The following is a 19806-nucleotide window of genomic DNA, read 5'->3' on the forward strand; positions in this document are numbered from 1 at the left end:
TATATTTTATTCTCCAACCTAGTAATTATTAAATGGGTGCTAATGAAAAAAAAAAAAACTACAGTGTCTTAATGACCATTAAAGAATTTACAATATATTGATGCCATAATTTAATTTGTATTCAGCACAATAGTTAAATATTTAAAACTTTACATTCTCAGTTTAATGCTGTGATTTGCAAATGTCCAAATATTAAAAGTATTTTAAACCTTATATCTCTTTCCAGCCCTTCCAAGGCACATATAAATTATATAAATTTAGATATAAAATGGTATCATGATTATTTTTCTAGTCTCTAGCAAAATTATTGCTTGCCAGAACTTCTGTATGATCAAATAAAACTTGGCATTACATTAGAATTATAGTCTCTTTGGGAAAGATCATAATGACCTTGATGGATTTTTTAGCATAAATGAAGGACTTACAGTTGCTTTTCTAAGTCAAATTATTCATCTTCACACTTTTGGCAGTCGAGTAGATTGAACACTTCCATAATCATATAGATTTATAAGATAAAAGGCTTAAAATAATTGCATCAAAATAAAGCATAAAATATTTCTTTAAAAACCACTTATTTATGTGTCTTTCCCTGTTACACATTATTTGAATTTTACTATTTTAAGATGATTTTTTTGTAGTTTTCAAATTTATTTTGATAAAGAGAATGCAAGCAGAGGAGTGGCATAGAGAGAGGGCGATAGAGAATCCCAAGCAGGCTCTGTGCTATCCACATGGAGCCTAATGTGGGGCTCAATCTCAATAACCATGAGATCATGAACTGAGCTTAGTTGACTGAGCTGACCAAGTGCCCCTAACATGGTATTCCTGCAGATACTTCAGGTATAAATTTCATTGGTAATTTATTAGTATAAAGAAGAAAAGCACAAAGTGAAATTAAACAGAACAATCTACCATTTGTCAAATTAGGAAAGTGTGTCTAACAATTTTAGCGATAGTACTATCATACTCAAAATGTTTACCGTTGGCCGCATTTTTATCACATCAAACATACAGATTTAGTTCTTAACAGAATTTTCCAGTTTAAAGTTACGATACATGAGGTTGTTCTAATTCAGTTTGCCGAGGACCTTACCTAAAATATTATACAAAGACAGTACAGAGAACTATGTACAGTTTGCAGCTTTTGTACCTTCACTGACAATAATAAGCAACTTTATGATCCCTGGTCAGCATGTACATAATGTGAACTATAAATAAGGCCTAGAAAAGGTCCCGATTCTCTAAGTCCCTTATGATATAAAGAGGGTCGTTGGAAGATGAATTTAATTTTGTGTGTGTTTACTTCTATCTCACTTAGAAAATTAGTTAAATCACAAATTTTCTAATCTAATCAAGTTAAATAAAAGTTACTGATAAATTTTATAAAGTGTATATATATATATATATATATATATATATATATATATATATCTGAATAGTCAAGTAAATGTCCTAAAGGATGTTTCCTATTTTCACCAACTATATGTAATGAAAAATTATATGCTTTATTAATCGATCACCCCTGGTGTTAATACATGCAGGCTTAGAAGGACAAGTGAAAAATTTAAAGACTACGATTTGACATTTCATTTAACACTTGCAATTATTTTTTTAAATTAAAAGTGTTACGAATCTTTCATTCTCAATCTGTCGCTTATGTAGAAGTTTCTTATTTAAAACCATTATTTCCTACCAAATCTTAGTGATGGCAAAAAGTCAATAAAATAATATGAATAGATTCTAGGACAGTTTTTTTTTTTTCAATTAAGGAAACAGGAGGAAGAAAGGGATTTATCAGGAAAAATGAAGTTTGTATATAATTGATCATATCTAAAATAATTACAATCTCATCAGTTTGTGTTTAAATTCCATTTGTTTTCAACCTATAATTTATAATATAGAATGCAGTTTTCTATATATAGGGAATTATTTTAATTTTGTAATTTCTGATTTTAGTACAAAGTTACATTTAGTAATCCAATTTTCAATTTTACTTATCTAAATAAAATATTAGCTCTTTGTTTCTTAAAAACAAATTGGGTGCTCGGTCAAGTTTCCATAGCCCAGAACACAGTATTAATTTGCATGTATTATTTGTATAGCTTTTTAATTATGCCATATAGCAACCCTGTGCAACTCTAGCACCGATAAACATATTTGTTCGTTCTCCCTTTCTTCTATTCCTATAAATTTGTATGCTCATGATAATTGTTATTATGGTACTCAAAATACAATTAAATATATATTTTACTCTAAAAGGATTTTTACCCTGAAAAGATTGAAAGTTAAGGGAAAACTATTTGAAAATATAGTTATATCATTCTGGTTAGTTCATCTTTTTTTAAGAGAGAGAGAGAGAGAGAATACAAGTCGGAAAGGGAGGGGCAGAGGAAGAGAAAGGAGAGAGAGAACCACAAGCAGGCTCCATGTTCAGCAAGGAGCCCGATCATGACCTGAGCCGAAATCAAGAGTCCGAAGCGTAATGGACTGAGCCACTCAGGTGCCCCTTTGGAGCGCCTGGGTGGCTCAGTCGGTTAAGCATCTGACTTCAGCTCAGGTCACGATCTCGTGTGGTTCATTGGTTCCAGTCCCACGTTGAGCTCTGTGCTCACAGCTCAGAGCCTGGAGCCTGCTTCGGATTCTGTGTGTCCCTTTCTCTTTGCCCCTCTCCCACTTGTGCTCTCTCTCTTTCTCTCTCTCTCAAAAAGTAAACACTAAAAAAACTTTTTTGAACAAACTTTTTTTTTCCTTTTTATTTACTTTTAATTTTTTAAGTTTATTTTTGATAGGGAGAGAGAGAAAGAGAGTGTGGGCTGGGGAGGGGCAGAAAGAGAGAGGGAGAAACAGAACCTCAAGCAGGCTCCTTACTGTCAGTGCAGAGCCCAGTGTGGGGCTCCGTTGTACCAACTGTGAGATCGTGACCCGAGCCGAAACTTAGAGTCAGATGCTTAACCAACTGAGCCACCCAGATGCCCCTTTAAACAAACTTCTTACAAGAACTTACTTCAAGACCCAAGAAAATAGATAAAAGTAGTTAGAATTCACTATTTTTGGCCTCTTATTCTTTAGCATTATTATTTCAGGAAGTGGATCTGAAGCACAGGAAAACCCTTTTGTACGTGAGATTTCCACGAATACCTGACCCAAAGCAACACTTGGAGACACGCTGAGTGGTGGTGGCCTCAGACAGTGTTCCCCTTGGTGTGGTCTCACTGACCCTGTGGCCACTGTACTCTGTGGCCCAGCTCTCTTTTGGGGCATCATCTCCATTCCTGCCCTCAAGTCCTATTCCTGCTGATCCTCATCCTCTTTAGGGTCGATTAGGGAAGTGCCCCTACAAAGCGTACTTAGATTATTGACAGAATTCACTCCTTCATAGTTGTGTGACTGAGGGCTGCTGTCTGCAGGCCACCCTTAGACACAAGAGGACACCCATGGTTCCATGTGTGTGTCCCTCTCCACAGGGACATGAGTATTTACAACATGAATATTTGTATCTTCAATCTCAAATGGAAAGTATCTCTCGAAGACTGGGTCCTCTTTTTTTTCTTGTTGTTTTTTTTTTTTAAGATTTTATTTATTTATTTTGAGAGAGAGAGAGAGCAAGTAAGCAGTGGGGGAGAGCACAGAGAGAGAGAGAGAGAGAGAGAAAGAGAGAGAGAATATCTCAAGCAGGCTCCGTGCTGTCGGCTCAGAGCCTGACATAAGGCTCAAACTCACAAACTGTGAGATCATGACCTGAGCCAAAACCAAGAGTTAGATGCTTAACCAACTGAGCCACCCAGGCACCCAGACTGGGTCTTCTTTCTGTAATAGGAATGAATCCAGAGGTTGACATCTTACTACCTTTACCGTTAACTAATTACCATTAGTTACAAACAAGTCACAGATCTCCCGTGCCCTCTGTGGTGGGGGGCGGGGAGAATCTCACAAGTGCCTGATTCATAGTGGGGCACTCAGGGTGTGAGACTCAGGGTTCACACGCTGTTAGACTGAAAACTGCACACAGACCTTTTCTCATGCATTTATTAATTCATTTATTTTCTCTCATACTCCTGTGGTCTCTGCATCTTAGAAAATTCACTGCCCAGAATCAGCACCCAATAAACACACAGTAAATTTTGAAGCTAAATGCTCTTTAATATTCTTCTTCTTTTTATATTGATCACATTTGCATCTGTTTTCTTATGGAAAAATAAAATGGATTTTATCATCCTCACTTAATTTTTGTATTTTTTTTCAGAGACAGAGAGAGAGAGAGAAAAAGAGAGAGAGAGAGAGAGTGAGTGGGAGAAGGGCAGAGGGGGAGAGAGACTCTAAAGCAGCCTCCACATCCAGCATGGAGCCTGATGTGGGGCTTGATCTTCCGAACCGTGAGATCATGTCCTGAGCCAGAATCAAGACTCAGACACTTAACTGCTTAACTGTTTGAGCCACCCAGGCATCCCCTATTGTCCTAATTTTAAACTGAGTCTCACAGTTTTCATCGTTTTATCATTCATAGGGCAAAGAAATGGTATTGCTAGGAATGTATCATGAGTCTCTCTCATCTCAAAGCCTGGACTTTTTCTCATAGTACCTCAAAAAGTCACTGACATTTTCACACTTTAAGTTTTAATCTCTCTTGGCTGACTTTATACTTTGATTTTTGTTTACACCTAAGAAGATGATAATTGATTTATTAGCTTGATTTTGGGGTGTTTAACCTGCATCAAACAAAAATACCAGCCATAATCTGTTTCCTGTGGCAGTGAATGACATTACCCAGAACTCCTCTTTAAATTTTCTTTTAAAATCATGCAGGCACTTACCTGAGCTTTAAAACTTGGTTTTAAATGTACTTGGTTATATTCGTTAAGTTAAACACCCTATAGATGAATTAAAGCTTGGGCTTGTCCCATTTCAGAACGCTTGCTGGCTCCTTTCAATGTAAGTGTTTTTCCTGTTATTTTTCTCAGAAATTGTGGGATAAGAATATCCTTATGTCCAAGACTAGTATTTAGATGATAGTTGAGAAAACATAGATTAAATGGAAGTCACTTTACATTGGGAATTAAATTTAATATTTCCATAATTTGGAATCATTTTACTGAAGTACTTTGAAATGACTACTAAGCAAAAACATATGCAATAAGGTGCTGGCTCAATAGCAAAGGCATGATAGGAAGCTAATGTCGTTTATTTCTGCAGTAGAGGCAGTGTTTCTGACATCGCTCTAAATATATAGTAAATTTGTATTGAGTAAATGCATGTGTAAACACTAGGAATACCCAGTATAATAGCAATAGTGAATATAAGTATTGAAGTCCGCTCTCTTTTAAAATTTTTACTTACGTTACCGAATATGGCTAGAGTATTAACATATGCTTTGTACATGCCACTGATTAAATTGAGTATTGGCTTTTCTACGTGGATTTTTTAAAATTTGCTTTTAATGTTTGTTTATTTTTGAGAGAGAGGGAGAGAGAGAGAGAGAGAGAGAGAGAGAGAGAGAGAGAGAGAGAGTGAGAGAGTGAGAGCACGTGCGAGGGTGGGGCACAGGGCGAGGGAGACACAGAATATGAAGCAGGCTCCAGGTTGCAAGCTGTCAGCACAGAGCCCCATGCGGGGCTTGACCCACGAACCGTGAGATCATGACATGAGTAGAAGTCGGACACTTAACTGACTGACCCACCCAGGCGCCCAAAGGTGGACACAATTTTTAGGTGGAAATTAAATAGACTAACTATATTTGTCAGTAATTTGTTTCTATTTTTTATTGAATCTTAATTCACACACAATGTTATATTAGTTTCGGATGTACCTTGTATTGATGGAACAGTTCTATACATGACTCAGTCAATGCTCACCACGATAAGTGTAGTCCTCGTCTGTCACCATTCATTATTTCAATATTATTGACTGCATTCCCCATACTGTACTTTCAACCTCCTTGACTTATTTATTTTATTACTGGAACTTTCTACTTCTTAATCTTTTTTATCATTTTGCCCATCTATCTACCCACCTCCCGTCTGGCAACCAACAGTTTGTTCACTGTATTTAAGAGTCTGCTTTGTTTTTTAGATTTCATATGTAAGTGAAATCATAATGACATTTATCGTTCTTTGTCTTATTTCACTTAGCGTAACATACTCTATGTGCATTCATGTTGTCACAAATGGCAAGCTCTCATTGTTTTATATAGCTTTGCAATACTTTGTTGTATATATACCATACCTTTTTGGTCTGTTCATCTATCGGTGGGCACTTGAGCAGCTTCCATATATTGTTTATTGTAAATAATGCTCAATAGGCATAGGGGTGCATGCATCTTTTTGAATTAGTGGTTTTGTTTTCTTTGGGTAAATATCTAGTAAGGGACGTATTGTGGTTCTATTTTTCTAGTTTTTAAGGAATCTCCATATTATTTTCTGCAGTGGTTGCACAAATTTACATTCCCACCATCAGTGCATCACTGCCACCTCAGTGCATGAGGGTCGCCTTTTCTACACATCCTCATCTACAGTTGTTACTTGTCGACTTTTTCATTTTAGCCCTCTGAGTTGTGTAAAGTGATATTCCTTTGTGGCTCTGATATGCATTTCCTTGATGATTACTGATATTGAACACTGTTCTATGTGTCTGTTGGCCATCTGGATGTCTTCTTTGGAGAAACGTCTGTTCATGTATTCTGCCCAGTTTTTAAATTATATACATGTATGTGTGTGTGTGTGTGTGTGTGTGTGTGTGTGTGTGTGTTTCGTGTTGTTTTTTGTGAGGTTTTTTTTTTTTAACATTTTGGATGTTAACCCTTTATCAGATATATAATTTCCAACTATCTTCTCCCACTCATTAGGTTGCCTTTTAGTTTTGTTAATTGTTTCCTTCACTGTACAGAAGTTTTGTTTTTCTTCAATGTAGTCCCAATAGTTTATTTTTGCTTTTGTTTCCCTTGCCTCAGGAGACATATCTAGAAAAATGTTCCTAAGGGTGATGTCCAAGCTACGACCAACTATGTTTTCTTTTAGGAGTTTTATTATTTCATGTCTCCCATTTAAATCTTTCATCCAGGGGCACCTGGGTGGCTCAGTCGGTTAAGCGTCCGACTTCAGCTCAGGTCACGATCTCGCGGTCCATGAGTTCGAGCCTCGCGTCGGGCTCTGGGCTGACTGCTCAGACCCTGGAGCCTGTTTCAGATTCTGTGTCTCCCTCTCTCTCTGCCCCTCCCCCATTCATGCTCTGTCTCTCTCTGTCTCAAAAATAAATAAACGTTACCAAAAAAAAAATTAAATCTTTCATCCATTTTGAGTTTATTTTTGTTATGGTGTAAGATTGGAATCACAAAAGACCCTGAATAGCTAAAATAATCTTGCGAAAAAAGAACAAAGGGAGAGGTATCACAATCCCAGATTTTAAGACATACTTCAGTGATTTAGTAATCAAAACATTATGGTACTGACATAGAAATAGACATATAGATCAACAGAACAGGATAAAGATAGTAGAAGTAATTTGTTTTCTTGAGAAGGAGTATTACCCCAAAAAACAACCAATGTCATTTTTAATATAGATCTTTATGATTGAAACTAACATTTAAAAAAGGATAGACCCCTACAGACATGTTAAGGTACTGATTGAAATTTCTACAAGTCCAGCAAAATTTGTAGAAGAAATATTTCTAAATTTGGACTCTCCTTATATACATCATGTAGTTTCAGGTAAGGTAGTTTGAGTTAAACCAGTCTCACTTAATGCTTACAACTATTGAGTACATATTTAAAATGTTTAAAACTGAGATGCAACACATTGTCTATAAACAATTGCAGCGATTACAAGATTAGCTCTCATGGATTTATTTTCTTCCCCATTTTGAAATTATTTTTATCAACTGTATTTTATTCCACCATAGTGAAAATGCATGTACACACATACACACAGAGAAACAAATACACATATAAATAAACATTTTTTTTTAGTTCTTATATAATTCCAGTTGGTTAACATATAGTATAATATTAGTTTCAGGTGGACAATATACTCAACACTTCCATACATTGCCCTGTGCTAATCATGACAGGCGCACTCCTTAATTCCCATACCCCCCCACCCCCCACCCCCAGTGACCATCAATTTGTTCTCTATAGTTAAGAGTCTGTTTCTTGGTTTGCACTCTCTTTCTCTCTCTCTCTTTCTTTCTGTTTCTCTTTTCGCCTTTGATCATTTGTTTTGTTTCCTAAATTCCACATGTGAGTGAAATCTTATGGCATTTGTTTTTCTCAGACTGACTTCTCTTAGCATAATACACGCTAGCTCTAATCACACTGTTGCAAATGGCAAGACGTGATCCTTTTTGATGGCTGAGTAATATACCGTATCTTCTTTAGCCAGTCTTCAGTCAGATGATGCACATTTGAGCTCTCTCCATAGTTTGGCTATTGTTAATAGTGCTGCTGTCAACATTGGGGTACATGTATCCCTTCAAATTAGTATTTTTATGTCCTTTGAATAAATACCTAGTAGTGCAATTGCTGGATAGTAGGGCAGCTTTATTTTTAGCTTTTTGAGGAACCTCGATACTAAATAAATGTACATTTGCAAATAGAGAGCCAAGGCGCACTCAGACATGGAGGTGTATCAACAACCTATAGAGTCTAGCAAAGGTCAGGTAAGCCTGGTCTGTCTGGGCCAGGCTGAAGGGCTGGCTTAGATTATAATGCCCAGTGAAAACAAATTGTTTTCCTACCTTTACATAGAATTGGCTGCAGGCTGGCTATTTCTTTCCTTGAAACAGAATTCAACCTTTGACTAAAAAAAATAATAATAAATGAAAGATAATATCAATGTTTAGGTAGCTAGCTATATGTAGTATAAATTTAATGGTTTTATTTATTTTTGAAGGTGAGAGAGACAGAGCATGAGCGGGGGAGGAGCGGAGAGAGAGGGAGACACAGAATTCGAAGCAGGCTCCAGGCTCTAAGCTGTCGGCACAGACGCGGGGCTCCAACTCACGAACTGTGAAATCATGACTTGAGCCGAAGTCAGACACTTAACCGACTGAGCCACCCAGGAGCCCCCTGTAGTATAAATTTAAATAAAACATAAGTGTGTCTCTTTCTATAGATATCATGTTTAAACTATAATGTAAATTTACATAAATATAATATATAAACACATCAAATGTAATATATTTTATAATATACATGCAAAATATTTAATTATATTTTCTGTATTATATAGGTATATTTTATAAACAAAATATATGGAAATATTTAATATAAGGTTATCTGTAAACAAATACATTATAGCTATTTAATATAAATGTATACATAATTTGTAATAAGAGAAAACATACAACATGATCTAAAAAGAAGGAAAATATGAAAGAATATTTAAAAGTTTATGTTTTTTGAAGTTTATGTTACAAAGAAAAAAGAGAAATGAAGGATGATTCATCACGCCATGCTTAGGGGTGATAAGTATTCTCTGTAGCGATGCAAACATTCTTGGTGTTTCCCGCCATGGTGAGATAGAAGGAAGGTTTCCAACCAGTCAGCTAAGGAAATTCCTATTTGGTGTGGAGAGATGTAGTGACTTTGGAAAACCTTGTGTTTTCAATTTGATAGTTGAGGTTGCTTTGAAAGGAAATTTGCTCTTTTTCCTGAAGTGGAGAGGATATGTTTCTTGCAAGGAATGTGGACGCATGACAGGCTATTTTTTATAGTGCCATCTAAATGTCAGGGATAGAAGTTCCGTAGCCTCAGTGAGCAGACTGTGAAGGACAGGTGCATGCAGACAGCCCCCACTGCACCGACAGAGACCCCAGCTTCCTGACGCAGCATCAATGTGGGATTCTTCATGGGAGTATTGGCAGGACGCTCCAAACTTTGATATATCAAGGAAAACTTCTGGTGTTTTTTTTTTTTTTTTTTTTCAGATAGCAGTCAGGGACTGAGACTTAAAAAGAAGTATATAGTTGATGTTTTCAAAAATTTACCAGCAGAGGGCGCCTGGGTGGCGCAGTCGGTTAAGCGTCCGACTTCAGCCAGGTCACGATCTCACGGTCCGTGAGTTCGAGCCCCACGTCAGGCTCTGGGCTGATGGCTCGGAGCCTGGAGCCTGTTTCCGATTCTGTGTCTCCCTCTCTCTCTGCCCCTCCCCCGTTCATGCTGTGTCTCTCTCTGTCCCAAAAATAAATTAAAAAAAAAAAAAGTTGAAAAAAAAATTAAAAAAAAAAAAATTTACCAGCAGGAAGACTGCTGTGATGTGAAGCTTGGCTGCTCTTGCCGTGTGGCACCACGACCAACCTGGACACAGGGAGCAGGGATAAAACCCAAAGGGCAGAGCTTTGTGTATTTACAGTGTCTGGATTTATACTTGAAAGCGAAAGGCGGTGAAAGACCTTTATTCTTCTTCCAAGGGACGAACAGCAGTCTGTCCTCAGGACACTAGATACGGTGGAGGATACTTTCGCTCGGGGCTATGGGAAGAGCTGTGCTGTCCTTGTAAAGTTCTCCTTCTGTTCTAGTATCAGGAAGCTTATCGGTTGCTTCGTACAATGTTACTTCATTTTCTGAAGGAGAATTAAGTGTCTAGTGACCGCATAAAATTTCGGAACTGCAAGCTGGTATTTTCGTGTCTCTTATTACCTTTTAGCAAGTTGTATAACATGTTTCTGTTTATTGTTTGGTCTAGCTTCACGTTCCTAGAATGTAAGATAAATGAGAGTAGAGATATGAGTGGACTTTCTTTATTGCTGTTTTCTAGCTGCCTTTAAGAGTGAGTGATACCTCATAGATCCTGCATAACTTTTTGTTGAATAAATGAATTTCTGAGAACATTGGGTGCCAGAGAAATAAATACGAGGTTTAAGTGGCTGTGAATCTGAATGATATGAAAGTCAAAATGGATATATTATATGTTGAATAATTGTGGTAAAATATTCTTAAGCCTTTGGGAAACATATTTTAAATTTCATGAAACTCAGCCACTTACATGTAAAATTATAACCTAATTGGAAAGCTTCAATTTTCCCCAGTATATCTGACAATAGCATGCTATTTCCAAATCACTATAGGGAACACATGTCTTTATTATGTGTCCCCAAGTGTGGACCTTACCAACCAATGTATCTCCTGAAAGACAAGTACAGTGAATTTATTTATAGGTCAGCTCCATTCCTTTTTAGAATAGGGCATGTTCTAGATTGCTAGAGAATAACATTACTGGCCAAGGAGATTTGGAGGAAAGATTTGCACCCAGAGAACATGGCAGAGTTTGATATGGGACTTATCACAGAAGTCCGACACTGCATTGGAGGTCTTATTTGGGATGTGTTTCACTCACCTGTAATTTAACAAGATTTGGGGTTCCATCTCCTATAAGAATTTCGCCTGCAATTCTACAGCCTATACAACTAGCAATGAAAATGTTATTTTGATGAAAACGTTTGATCTGTTCCAACTTCCTTAATGACAGAAGAGCCTGCTGGCTGACTGGCACACTAAGGTTATTAACCATGGGGTCCTTACTCTCTTGTGTGTAGAAACATAGCCTCTTTCTAGGAGGTGTCTTCTCATGATAGCTTCCTTTAGAAACCAGCATTTTCTTATTAAGTCAATACGTGCACTCTGTTTTAGGGTATCAGGATGATATGATGAGTCATACCATTCTTTCAGGTTGCAATCAGTGTTGAGCCCATTGGAATGATTAAAACTGCCTTGGTAATGATGAAGATATAAACTGAGTAGTAAAAACAAATCAGAGAAGTTCCTATCTTTTTCATTATTCGAAACAACATGCTCTCCCAAGTATTCTCATTACTGCAGGAAGTACTCTGCCCATTGTAAATGAATTTTTATACAAGGTTTCCCTGTGATATTTTCAAAAGTATATGTACAGTTCTCTAATAACAATACGCAGGATTGCAGATCCAGAAATTTTACTTCTAGAGATATCATAATGCAGTGACTTCAATAATTTTACAATTATGAGCCATCTGGTGGTTTTCATTTTGAAGGTTAAATGAAACCAAATAGTTTGAGTCAGAAGCAAAAGAAAAAATAAGGGGCACCTGGGCGGCTGAGTTAGTCAAGCCTCCGACTTCAGCTCAGGTCGTGATCTCATGGTTGGTAGGTTGGAGCCCTGTGTCAGGCTCTGTGCTGACAGCTCAGAGCCTGGAGCCTGCTTGGGATTCTGTGTCTCCGTCTCCCTCTGCTCCTCCCCCACTTGTGTTCTGTCTCTCTCTGGCTCTCTCTCTCTCAAAAATGAATAAATATTAAAACAATTCAGAAGCAAAGGAGAATGGTGTATTAGTGAGCACATAAAAAACTAAGCCAGTAAGAGGGTAGTCAAGTTGATTGCTTGAAGATTCTTGAAGGAACACAGCTTTGCCCTTTGTCATTTTGCAAGATAGTATTGCTTTTTCTTTAAGTTTTGTTGTTTGTGTTTTGCTTTTTGCTTTTTGTTTTTGGATCAGTATTCTTTATTTTCTGTCTGTGTATATATATATGTGTGTATATATATATATATATATATATATATATATAGTAATTTTATGTACCGTTTTCTGTTTCTTTTTTTTTTTTAATTTTTTTTTCAACATTTATTTATTTTTGGGACAGAGAGAGACAGAGCATGAACGGGGGAGGAGCAGAGAGAGAGGGAGACACAGAATGGGAAACAGGCTCCAGGCTCCGAACCATCAGCCCAGAGCCCGACGCGGGGCTCGAACTCACGGACGGCGAGATCGTGACCTGGCTGAAGTCGGACGCTTAACCGACTTTCTGTTTCTTAATGTTACCACATTTTCTGTTTCTTAATGTTTTCTGTTTCTTAATGTTACCACATTTCTTAGGGAAAAAAAAAAACATTAGAGCTAGAGCTAGTATTTGAATAAATCTTAGTGGGGCCACATCCAGGTTTGGGAACAGGCCTCCAGATCCTGTGAAACCTTCCGGGCCATGTGTTCTGCTTAGAATTGTCTAGTCCTTTTCTGTAATGCATGAGCAGACCTTTCAGACTCACCACCTGTCCCACCTCTCCCGCCACTCACCAGTCTGTAACCTTAAGCCAGTGAATGTGACTTTTCCTCCAAGACTGGAGATAATCTAACACCTACCCTAGATGCTGTGCTAAAGACAGATTGAGACAATATGTTTAAGCACTTGGAAGACTCCATAGAGGCTGAGTCAAAATTACTCAGATTAAGCTCACTCTGTTGGAGGCACTGAGCCGTTCACAGGGCGCCTGGGTGGCTCAGTCGGTTGAGGGTCTGACTTGGGCTCAGGTCATGATCTCACAGTTCATGGGTTAGAGCCCCACGTCAGGCTCTGTGCTGACAGCTCGGAGCCTGGAGCCTGCTTCGGATCCCCTGTCCCCACCTCTCTCTGTCTGCCCTCGCCCTGCTTGCTGTCTCTTTCAAAAATGAACAAATAAACACTTTAAAAACATCCTATAGCCATTCACTTAATCCTCAAAACAAACATACAAAGTAGGTATCATTTTGTCTTCATGTTAATGATGAGGCAAGTAAGATAGAGATGCTTCCTCATTTGCTCAAAATCATGTGATTGGTGAGTTTAAGAACTTGCATTTATGAAGAACCCACTGCTCTTTCGTGGCTAGGGTTGGCCAGTCGTAAGCATGAACTGTTGTGATATCTAATATTGGGCTCTCCTGGGGGCTCCCTAGGCCTGGCATTTACAAAAGTAGAGTCTGAGTCTGTTGCCAGTAAGGGGGAAAAATGTGTGAGAGCCAGGTAATAAGAAAGTGCCTCTTTTTGTCTGTCTGTTTTAGGTAAGGAAACAGAATAACTTCCTTTCTAAAATGCGCATGTTCTAGTGCAGTGACCTTTGAAATTTAAGCACTATGCATCCTATGAGTAAAAGAAAAAACACGGGCTTGAACTTTTCATACAAGTTTAAAGTAAATTATGTACATCTATATATGCTATTGTGCAAATAAACTATAACACACACAAAACAGAAACATAGATGAAATAAACTGCATGTAAAGGCAGAATTAAAATATTTCCTTGGCACATTCTGATGAACCTTACTGCTAGTCATCTAGGGGAGAGAATCCTGGACAGGTCTGGTCGACTGAAGGCCCTTGGGGCACGGTGTAGCCGGCCAGAAGCACCTAGTTATGAAGGTTGAACAATTATCTAGACGACTGGGCAGTCCCTCATGGAAATTTGGATTTCTACAATATTCTGGAAACTCGGAAGGCCTGGCAACACTGTCCCAGCTGACCTCTGCAGGCAAACCCTGAGACTCCCAGTTTATCACAGCCTCACCGTCCCTAGTGTCCCTTTAGCCTAATTTGCTCTCTGCTTTGGTCTTCTTGCCCCCCATAGGCATCTGAATGTAACGCCTTTGAATCAGAGAGACAGGGTTCCTATCCCTGTTCTTCCCTGATCTATACCCAGGGTCACTTTGAACAAGCCCGCATCAATGATTTTTTTCAATTTACATGGAAGCTTAGCACATCATTCTTTCAGTAAGATTTTTTTTTTTTTTGGTGTGCTCACTGGCCACTAATATTTCACCTGGTGTCTTTACTTCCTGGAGATTGCAAAGAAAAGCAAAGGGATTGAAATGAAATTCATCCAAATGCTTTGGAAGACAGATGTGGTAGAAATGGATGGTGTTCCCTTGTCTTACTTGGCACAGTCAGTCCCTTATTGCTCTGCCAGGAAGCAATTAGAATTGTAATAATGCGTTTTTCTATTTAATTATATAAGACAAATGCCCTTTGAAATGTTCACGTAGGATACTAGCAACTAGTCTGCCAGCTGAAATCATCATGAAACAACGTACACGCTATCACTGACCTATGCTATGGCTACAATAAATGTAATAACTTCATAGTTGATTCACTCATAGGGTCTCCATTTTTAAAAGGGCGATGTCATCAGTATGTTAACTTCTCAACTTCCTTGCTTACAGAGCAACAGCAAATATTTCTTTCCTTGAGATCACTTGTGTGTAAATTCATGTGGGTAAAGAGTTGCTGGGCATTGAGCGGGTGTGTTATTTGTTAGTGGAAGGTGTGGCGCAGGTGATTACCTATGAAGTCATTGAGGCTTTTCTGTACTGTCACAGTCGTGTGTATAAATCCTATAATAGACTAATGAACGTGTCACCTGTTTCCTTCCCCTTCCTGTGATTTCAGATCAGCCTTGAGCAGAATTTGACAGAAGATGTTACAACGGTTTTACCTCTGGAAATGCTTAGCTTCGGGGATCATCCTGGGAGCTCTCTCTGCAGTCTGCTTCGGCCAGTACGATGATGGTAAGTCTGCTTTTGGTCTGACTTTGAGAGTTAGCCAGGGTTTCTGTAATTAAGTGGAAAAGGAAACACAGCACAGAAATGAATAATGCTAATGTGTAGTTCGTTGTTAGAGGTTAGTAGCTGTTTGCAATAATTTACCTTAATTAAAATAGTTCTGCAAAAGTGGCATCCGATGTACTTCGTTTCTTAACAAGGATTGCAGTGTGGTGGAAAATCCAGAGCGAGGCCTCCGTTTGACCACTTACTAATTATCCCTGAGCAAATGTGTAATTGCTGTGGAAAACAACAACATTAGATGCTATTTACTAACCCTTGAATTGACACAATTAATGGTCTCCGATAAAATTTAAGACTGTAAAGTGTACCAAAATCTCCTGTGAGGAAAGATCTCTCTGAAGGAGTCAAAAGTAGGTGCTCTAAGTGATTTTACTGTTAGCACTTTCATGGGGTATGGCATTATTTCATCCACCGCTATTTAATTTGGAAAGAGGAAAACAGTGTAAAAGACTTGACTTTAGAGTTTGTGAGTTCCTTCCTAATACTCAGCCAGTCACTTTAGAAAGAGATGTTGGTCGTCAAGGTCCCTCAGGGGACCATTTAACACATTCCATGTGCAGAACCTGAAATGTGTGTGTCTCAGATATTTTAATAGTGGGGAGATCTGTGTTTGGATACCTCATAATGAAAATTAGGATATGTATAATACTTTAATAGATGGAAGAAATGGACAAATTCCTCCACTCTAGGAAGCTGAGTTTGGTTTTCTTTTTTCTTTTCATTGTTTTGACTTGATATTGTTTAGCATTCAGGGTCCACAGGCACCAGCCGCCTCTTCCCCCCCTGCCGCTCTGTTATGTGGCCACACTTAGTAGCGGCAAAGAATGGCGTTATTAGTATTTTTATGCTTTGCTTGGCTGAACTGAATGATCTGAAGATAGATGAACTGATTTGACTTTATCTCAAACAGTATTCAAATTGTACGTGTATTACGGCATTCTTAGTCATTCATGGTTAGAAAAATATGGCTCTTTTCAGACTTGGAGAATAATTTTCAAGAACAATTATTTTCGTAAATCAATAGCCTGATTCCTTGAAAAGTTTTGCTAATTGGTCACCGTTTACTTTAAGTGTGCCTGAACCCAGTGTTTCTGTTGTTGCCATTTATTGCGATGGTAAATCTCCATTTCAAAGAAAATTTAAATGTTGAGATACATACATAATGTAACAGCTACTTTGAAGCAGTAGATAGATAGATAGATAGATAGATAGATAGATAGATATGAATGAACCATGGAAGAGCATGACTTTCTATTAAAAGGAAGTATTTTAAATTTGCCCTGGGAATAAATGACAAATGAGTGTATTGATAGTTCTTGGCACCATAAGGCTTTCTATTTTTATTCGTATTTGGCCTTCACACTGAGCAGGGGAGGGTTCACCATCATTGCTGACATTAGACATTTGCAAGCCCTGTACTTTTAAGCAATGTTAATTTAGGTTATCAGAGGAAATGACTCCATGTTTAGCCCATAATGCCGTAGATCGGTTTCCTTAATAAGCTCATTATAGCTCTTGCTCTTTCTAAATGTGCTCACATAGCCTCCAAAATAAGATTACCAGGTAACTGCTGGCCCAGGTGGTCTCCCGTCTGGAGCAGGGAGCCTCACACCTGCCACGTGGCAGGGCCAGGGTGTGGCCAGGCTGTGGAGGGGTGGCCCCCTGCAGCCCTAGAGACCTGCTCAGCCCTCCTCCTTGAGGTAACTGACTCATTGTCAGCAAGGCTGCAGGGGTTTGACCTTGGCAGAGACATATGCTCTGTAGTGTTTTGTGGACACCTCTTCACCTTATGTGCATTCTAGCATCCCTTCCAAACTGGCCTCCTCCAGGGAGCCCCCGTGGTCCTGCCACATTCAGGGGTACCTGAGCAACCCCCCACTCAGGTCTTTACTTCTCTCTGAACTTCCACAATTAGGGTCTCTTGGCAATCACTTTTATCCAGTTGTTCAGTTATGTGTGACTGAAAATGGTTCTTATAGTTGCTGTTTTTTTTTTTTTTTAATCTATATGAAATTGTGAGCCCATGCTGTGAAGGAATGAATCAGAACTCGGCAGTGTGCGACTATTGCACGAAATAACCCTAAACTGGAATATGCCATGAGAATCTCTTGAAGCGATTTTTTTTAAATCCAAATGCTGGGGGGGATGGGGGTATGTAGGATCAGATGGAAGGAAGAAGGTGGTGAGGTCATAAACATGCTGACAGCCTGTGAGAAATTAAAACTGGAAAGAACTTTGCCACAGCTGATGATCTGCTGGTTGGATTAGTCCATTGTGAGAGTTGGCGACTGACTGCATACATGGCTCAGAGCTTCAGATAGAGAAAAATAAAGGAGAAAAAAAATGTAAACTACTTTGAAGCTATTAGGATAACAGTCTATTAGGATAAATGTCTAGATTTTTCTTGTATGAAATAATAGAACTCTTCTGGCTTGTAGTTAAGAACAGTCTCCAATGCTTTTCTGTATATTTCCTTACTTAGACATTAGGGAATTATCCTGAAATAAAGTATTCTAGGATTGGCCAAATGTGTGGAACTGCTTTTAAGGAAAATATATTATCTAATTATTATTTAAAATACTTTAAACAAAATTTTTAGTTGAAAACTTTGGCAAAGTTTTGAGTCTTTTCATATTTTCCTTTCAAATGGCTGAGAGAAGTTTTTAAGGTCAGTAATAAAATTTGTAGATGGCCTGTTCCATAAGGGATATTTCATTTGGTTGATGACTGCATCTAAGCACGCATTAATAACATGAGTGGGATTGATTGTATTATATTAAATTTTAAAAGTAAGATTTTAGCTAACTGATAGAAAATAAAAGAACGTGATCCATTTTTAGTTGATGGTCTCTTTCTACCCTTAAGACAGCGTTGGGATTGCTATTTTAGCTGTGTTGTAATTCATTACCAGTAGGGACCAATTTATTTGACTGGGAACGTGTGCCCTGATCCCCAGTGACTGTGGGGGTGCTGGGGTGGAGGAACCACCGAGGAGCAGAGGAAGCAGGGCCATCTGGTAAGCGGTGTGCACTGTGGGGAAACAGATACACGAACGATGTCTCCCGTTCTAACACACAGGGACATCAATAAGGAAACTTGTGCACAGGCTTGGTTTGTTTTCTTTTGATTTCTTTCGAGTTCATGAAGGAATCATGAAAGGGAAAGAGAGAGAGCCAGAATGGGAAAATGACATATGGGTAGTGAATATGGTTTATGTTTTGTTATTTCCTCTGCATTATCAAATTGTCCATATTAAATATGTACTATTGCCGTAATCAGATAGGAAAACAATTAAAAAAAAAACTATATACTGTAACATCATGGCTAAGTTTGAACCAAAGTGTTAGAGGAGTTTTAGAAGGGATGTGTGTGTGTGTGTGTGTGTGTGTGTGTGTCTGTGGGAGAGGAGGGGAGGGGAGGGGAGGGGAGGGGAGGAGAAGAGAAGGGAGGGGAGGGGAGGGGAGGGAGATTCTCTAAATGTGATCACACTGTGAAAGCTGGCTGGACTTTATTAAAGAAAGGGTTCGTTCCCCCTGGCTGTGCAACCATTCGCCTGGAGGCCAAGCATCCTCTGTGCTGACCTTGAGCTATTACACTGATTCACATGTGTGTGTGAGTGAGGGGGACCACTGTGTAGCACAAGCAGAACAACTACATGAAGGGGCACTGTTTAAAAGCCCGTCACGAGCTGGACCCGTTCCCTTATAAATGGCAATAACTCTTGAAACTCTGTTTTTAAGTGTAGCATAGCACCTGGTATATGGCTCATGGCCAATAAACTGTTTACCTTTATTGCCATGGTTACTTCTCATCACTTAGAAATAATTATACTTCTATTTTTATAAACGTACATATTTGTTTATAAAGTACTTTGTGTCCCTGTGGTTATATGTGTGTTTTTTTATGTCCCCCCAAATTTACCAGATACCTTGAAGAATTTGTTAAATGACACTTTCTCCTGAAAAGTGTTACTGACTGCATTCTCTCCCTGGAGAGCTGACTGATTCCCCTGAAACTGTAGGTGAAGTTTGAGGAACATTTCCAGCTTCATTTTCATGCTTGCTGTTAGGTAATCCATGCAAGGTCAGCGAAGGGTAGACCGTCACTCAACGAAGCTGTAACTGTCTGACGTCTGATGCTAGAGCCTAGAAACTTCTTTTTTATCGGTGCATCCAGAGGTCATGAAGCAGTGTGACCCTGGCTTATGCTAATTAACCTGAGAAGAGAATGGGCCACCAATGACATTGCTGATAATGGAATTATAAGGCGATTCTAACTATCCAGTGAGCTGAGCTGAAACCCTTGGGTTTCCAAGCAGGATGTATCCCCACTTGGGGTGCCTTGAGGAGAGGTGGTTAAATAAACTTCACGGCTCTGCGACAGGAGTAACATGGTTTTAATGGTTCGTATTCCCAGACTTTTCTAGACTGTCATGTAGGGCAATGCTATAGCACTCTGTCTACCTCATGAGTTC

The 19806-nt window shown here is 38.7% G+C and overlaps 1 protein-coding gene across 7 annotated transcripts in view; it reads left to right on the forward strand.

Moving 5' to 3' along the window:
• The window catches only part of PCDH15 (protocadherin related 15), a 1256363-nt gene that overhangs the window by 441251 nt on the left and 795306 nt on the right, over window positions 1-19806 (forward strand). For all 7 annotated transcript variants that reach the window (XR_006299724.1, XM_043596132.1, XM_043596136.1 and 4 more), the window contains one exon: window positions 15157-15275. Coding sequence is in view for 6 of the 7 variants with exons in the window: in XM_043596132.1 (XP_043452067.1) it covers window positions 15185-15275 (91 nt within the window). In the remaining variant the exon portion in view is untranslated. The remainder of the gene's footprint in view (window positions 1-15156; window positions 15276-19806) is intronic.

Source organism: Prionailurus bengalensis, chromosome D2, assembly GCF_016509475.1.
Source record: "Prionailurus bengalensis isolate Pbe53 chromosome D2, Fcat_Pben_1.1_paternal_pri, whole genome shotgun sequence".
In the NCBI taxonomy this organism is placed as follows: Eukaryota; Metazoa; Chordata; class Mammalia; order Carnivora; family Felidae; genus Prionailurus; species Prionailurus bengalensis.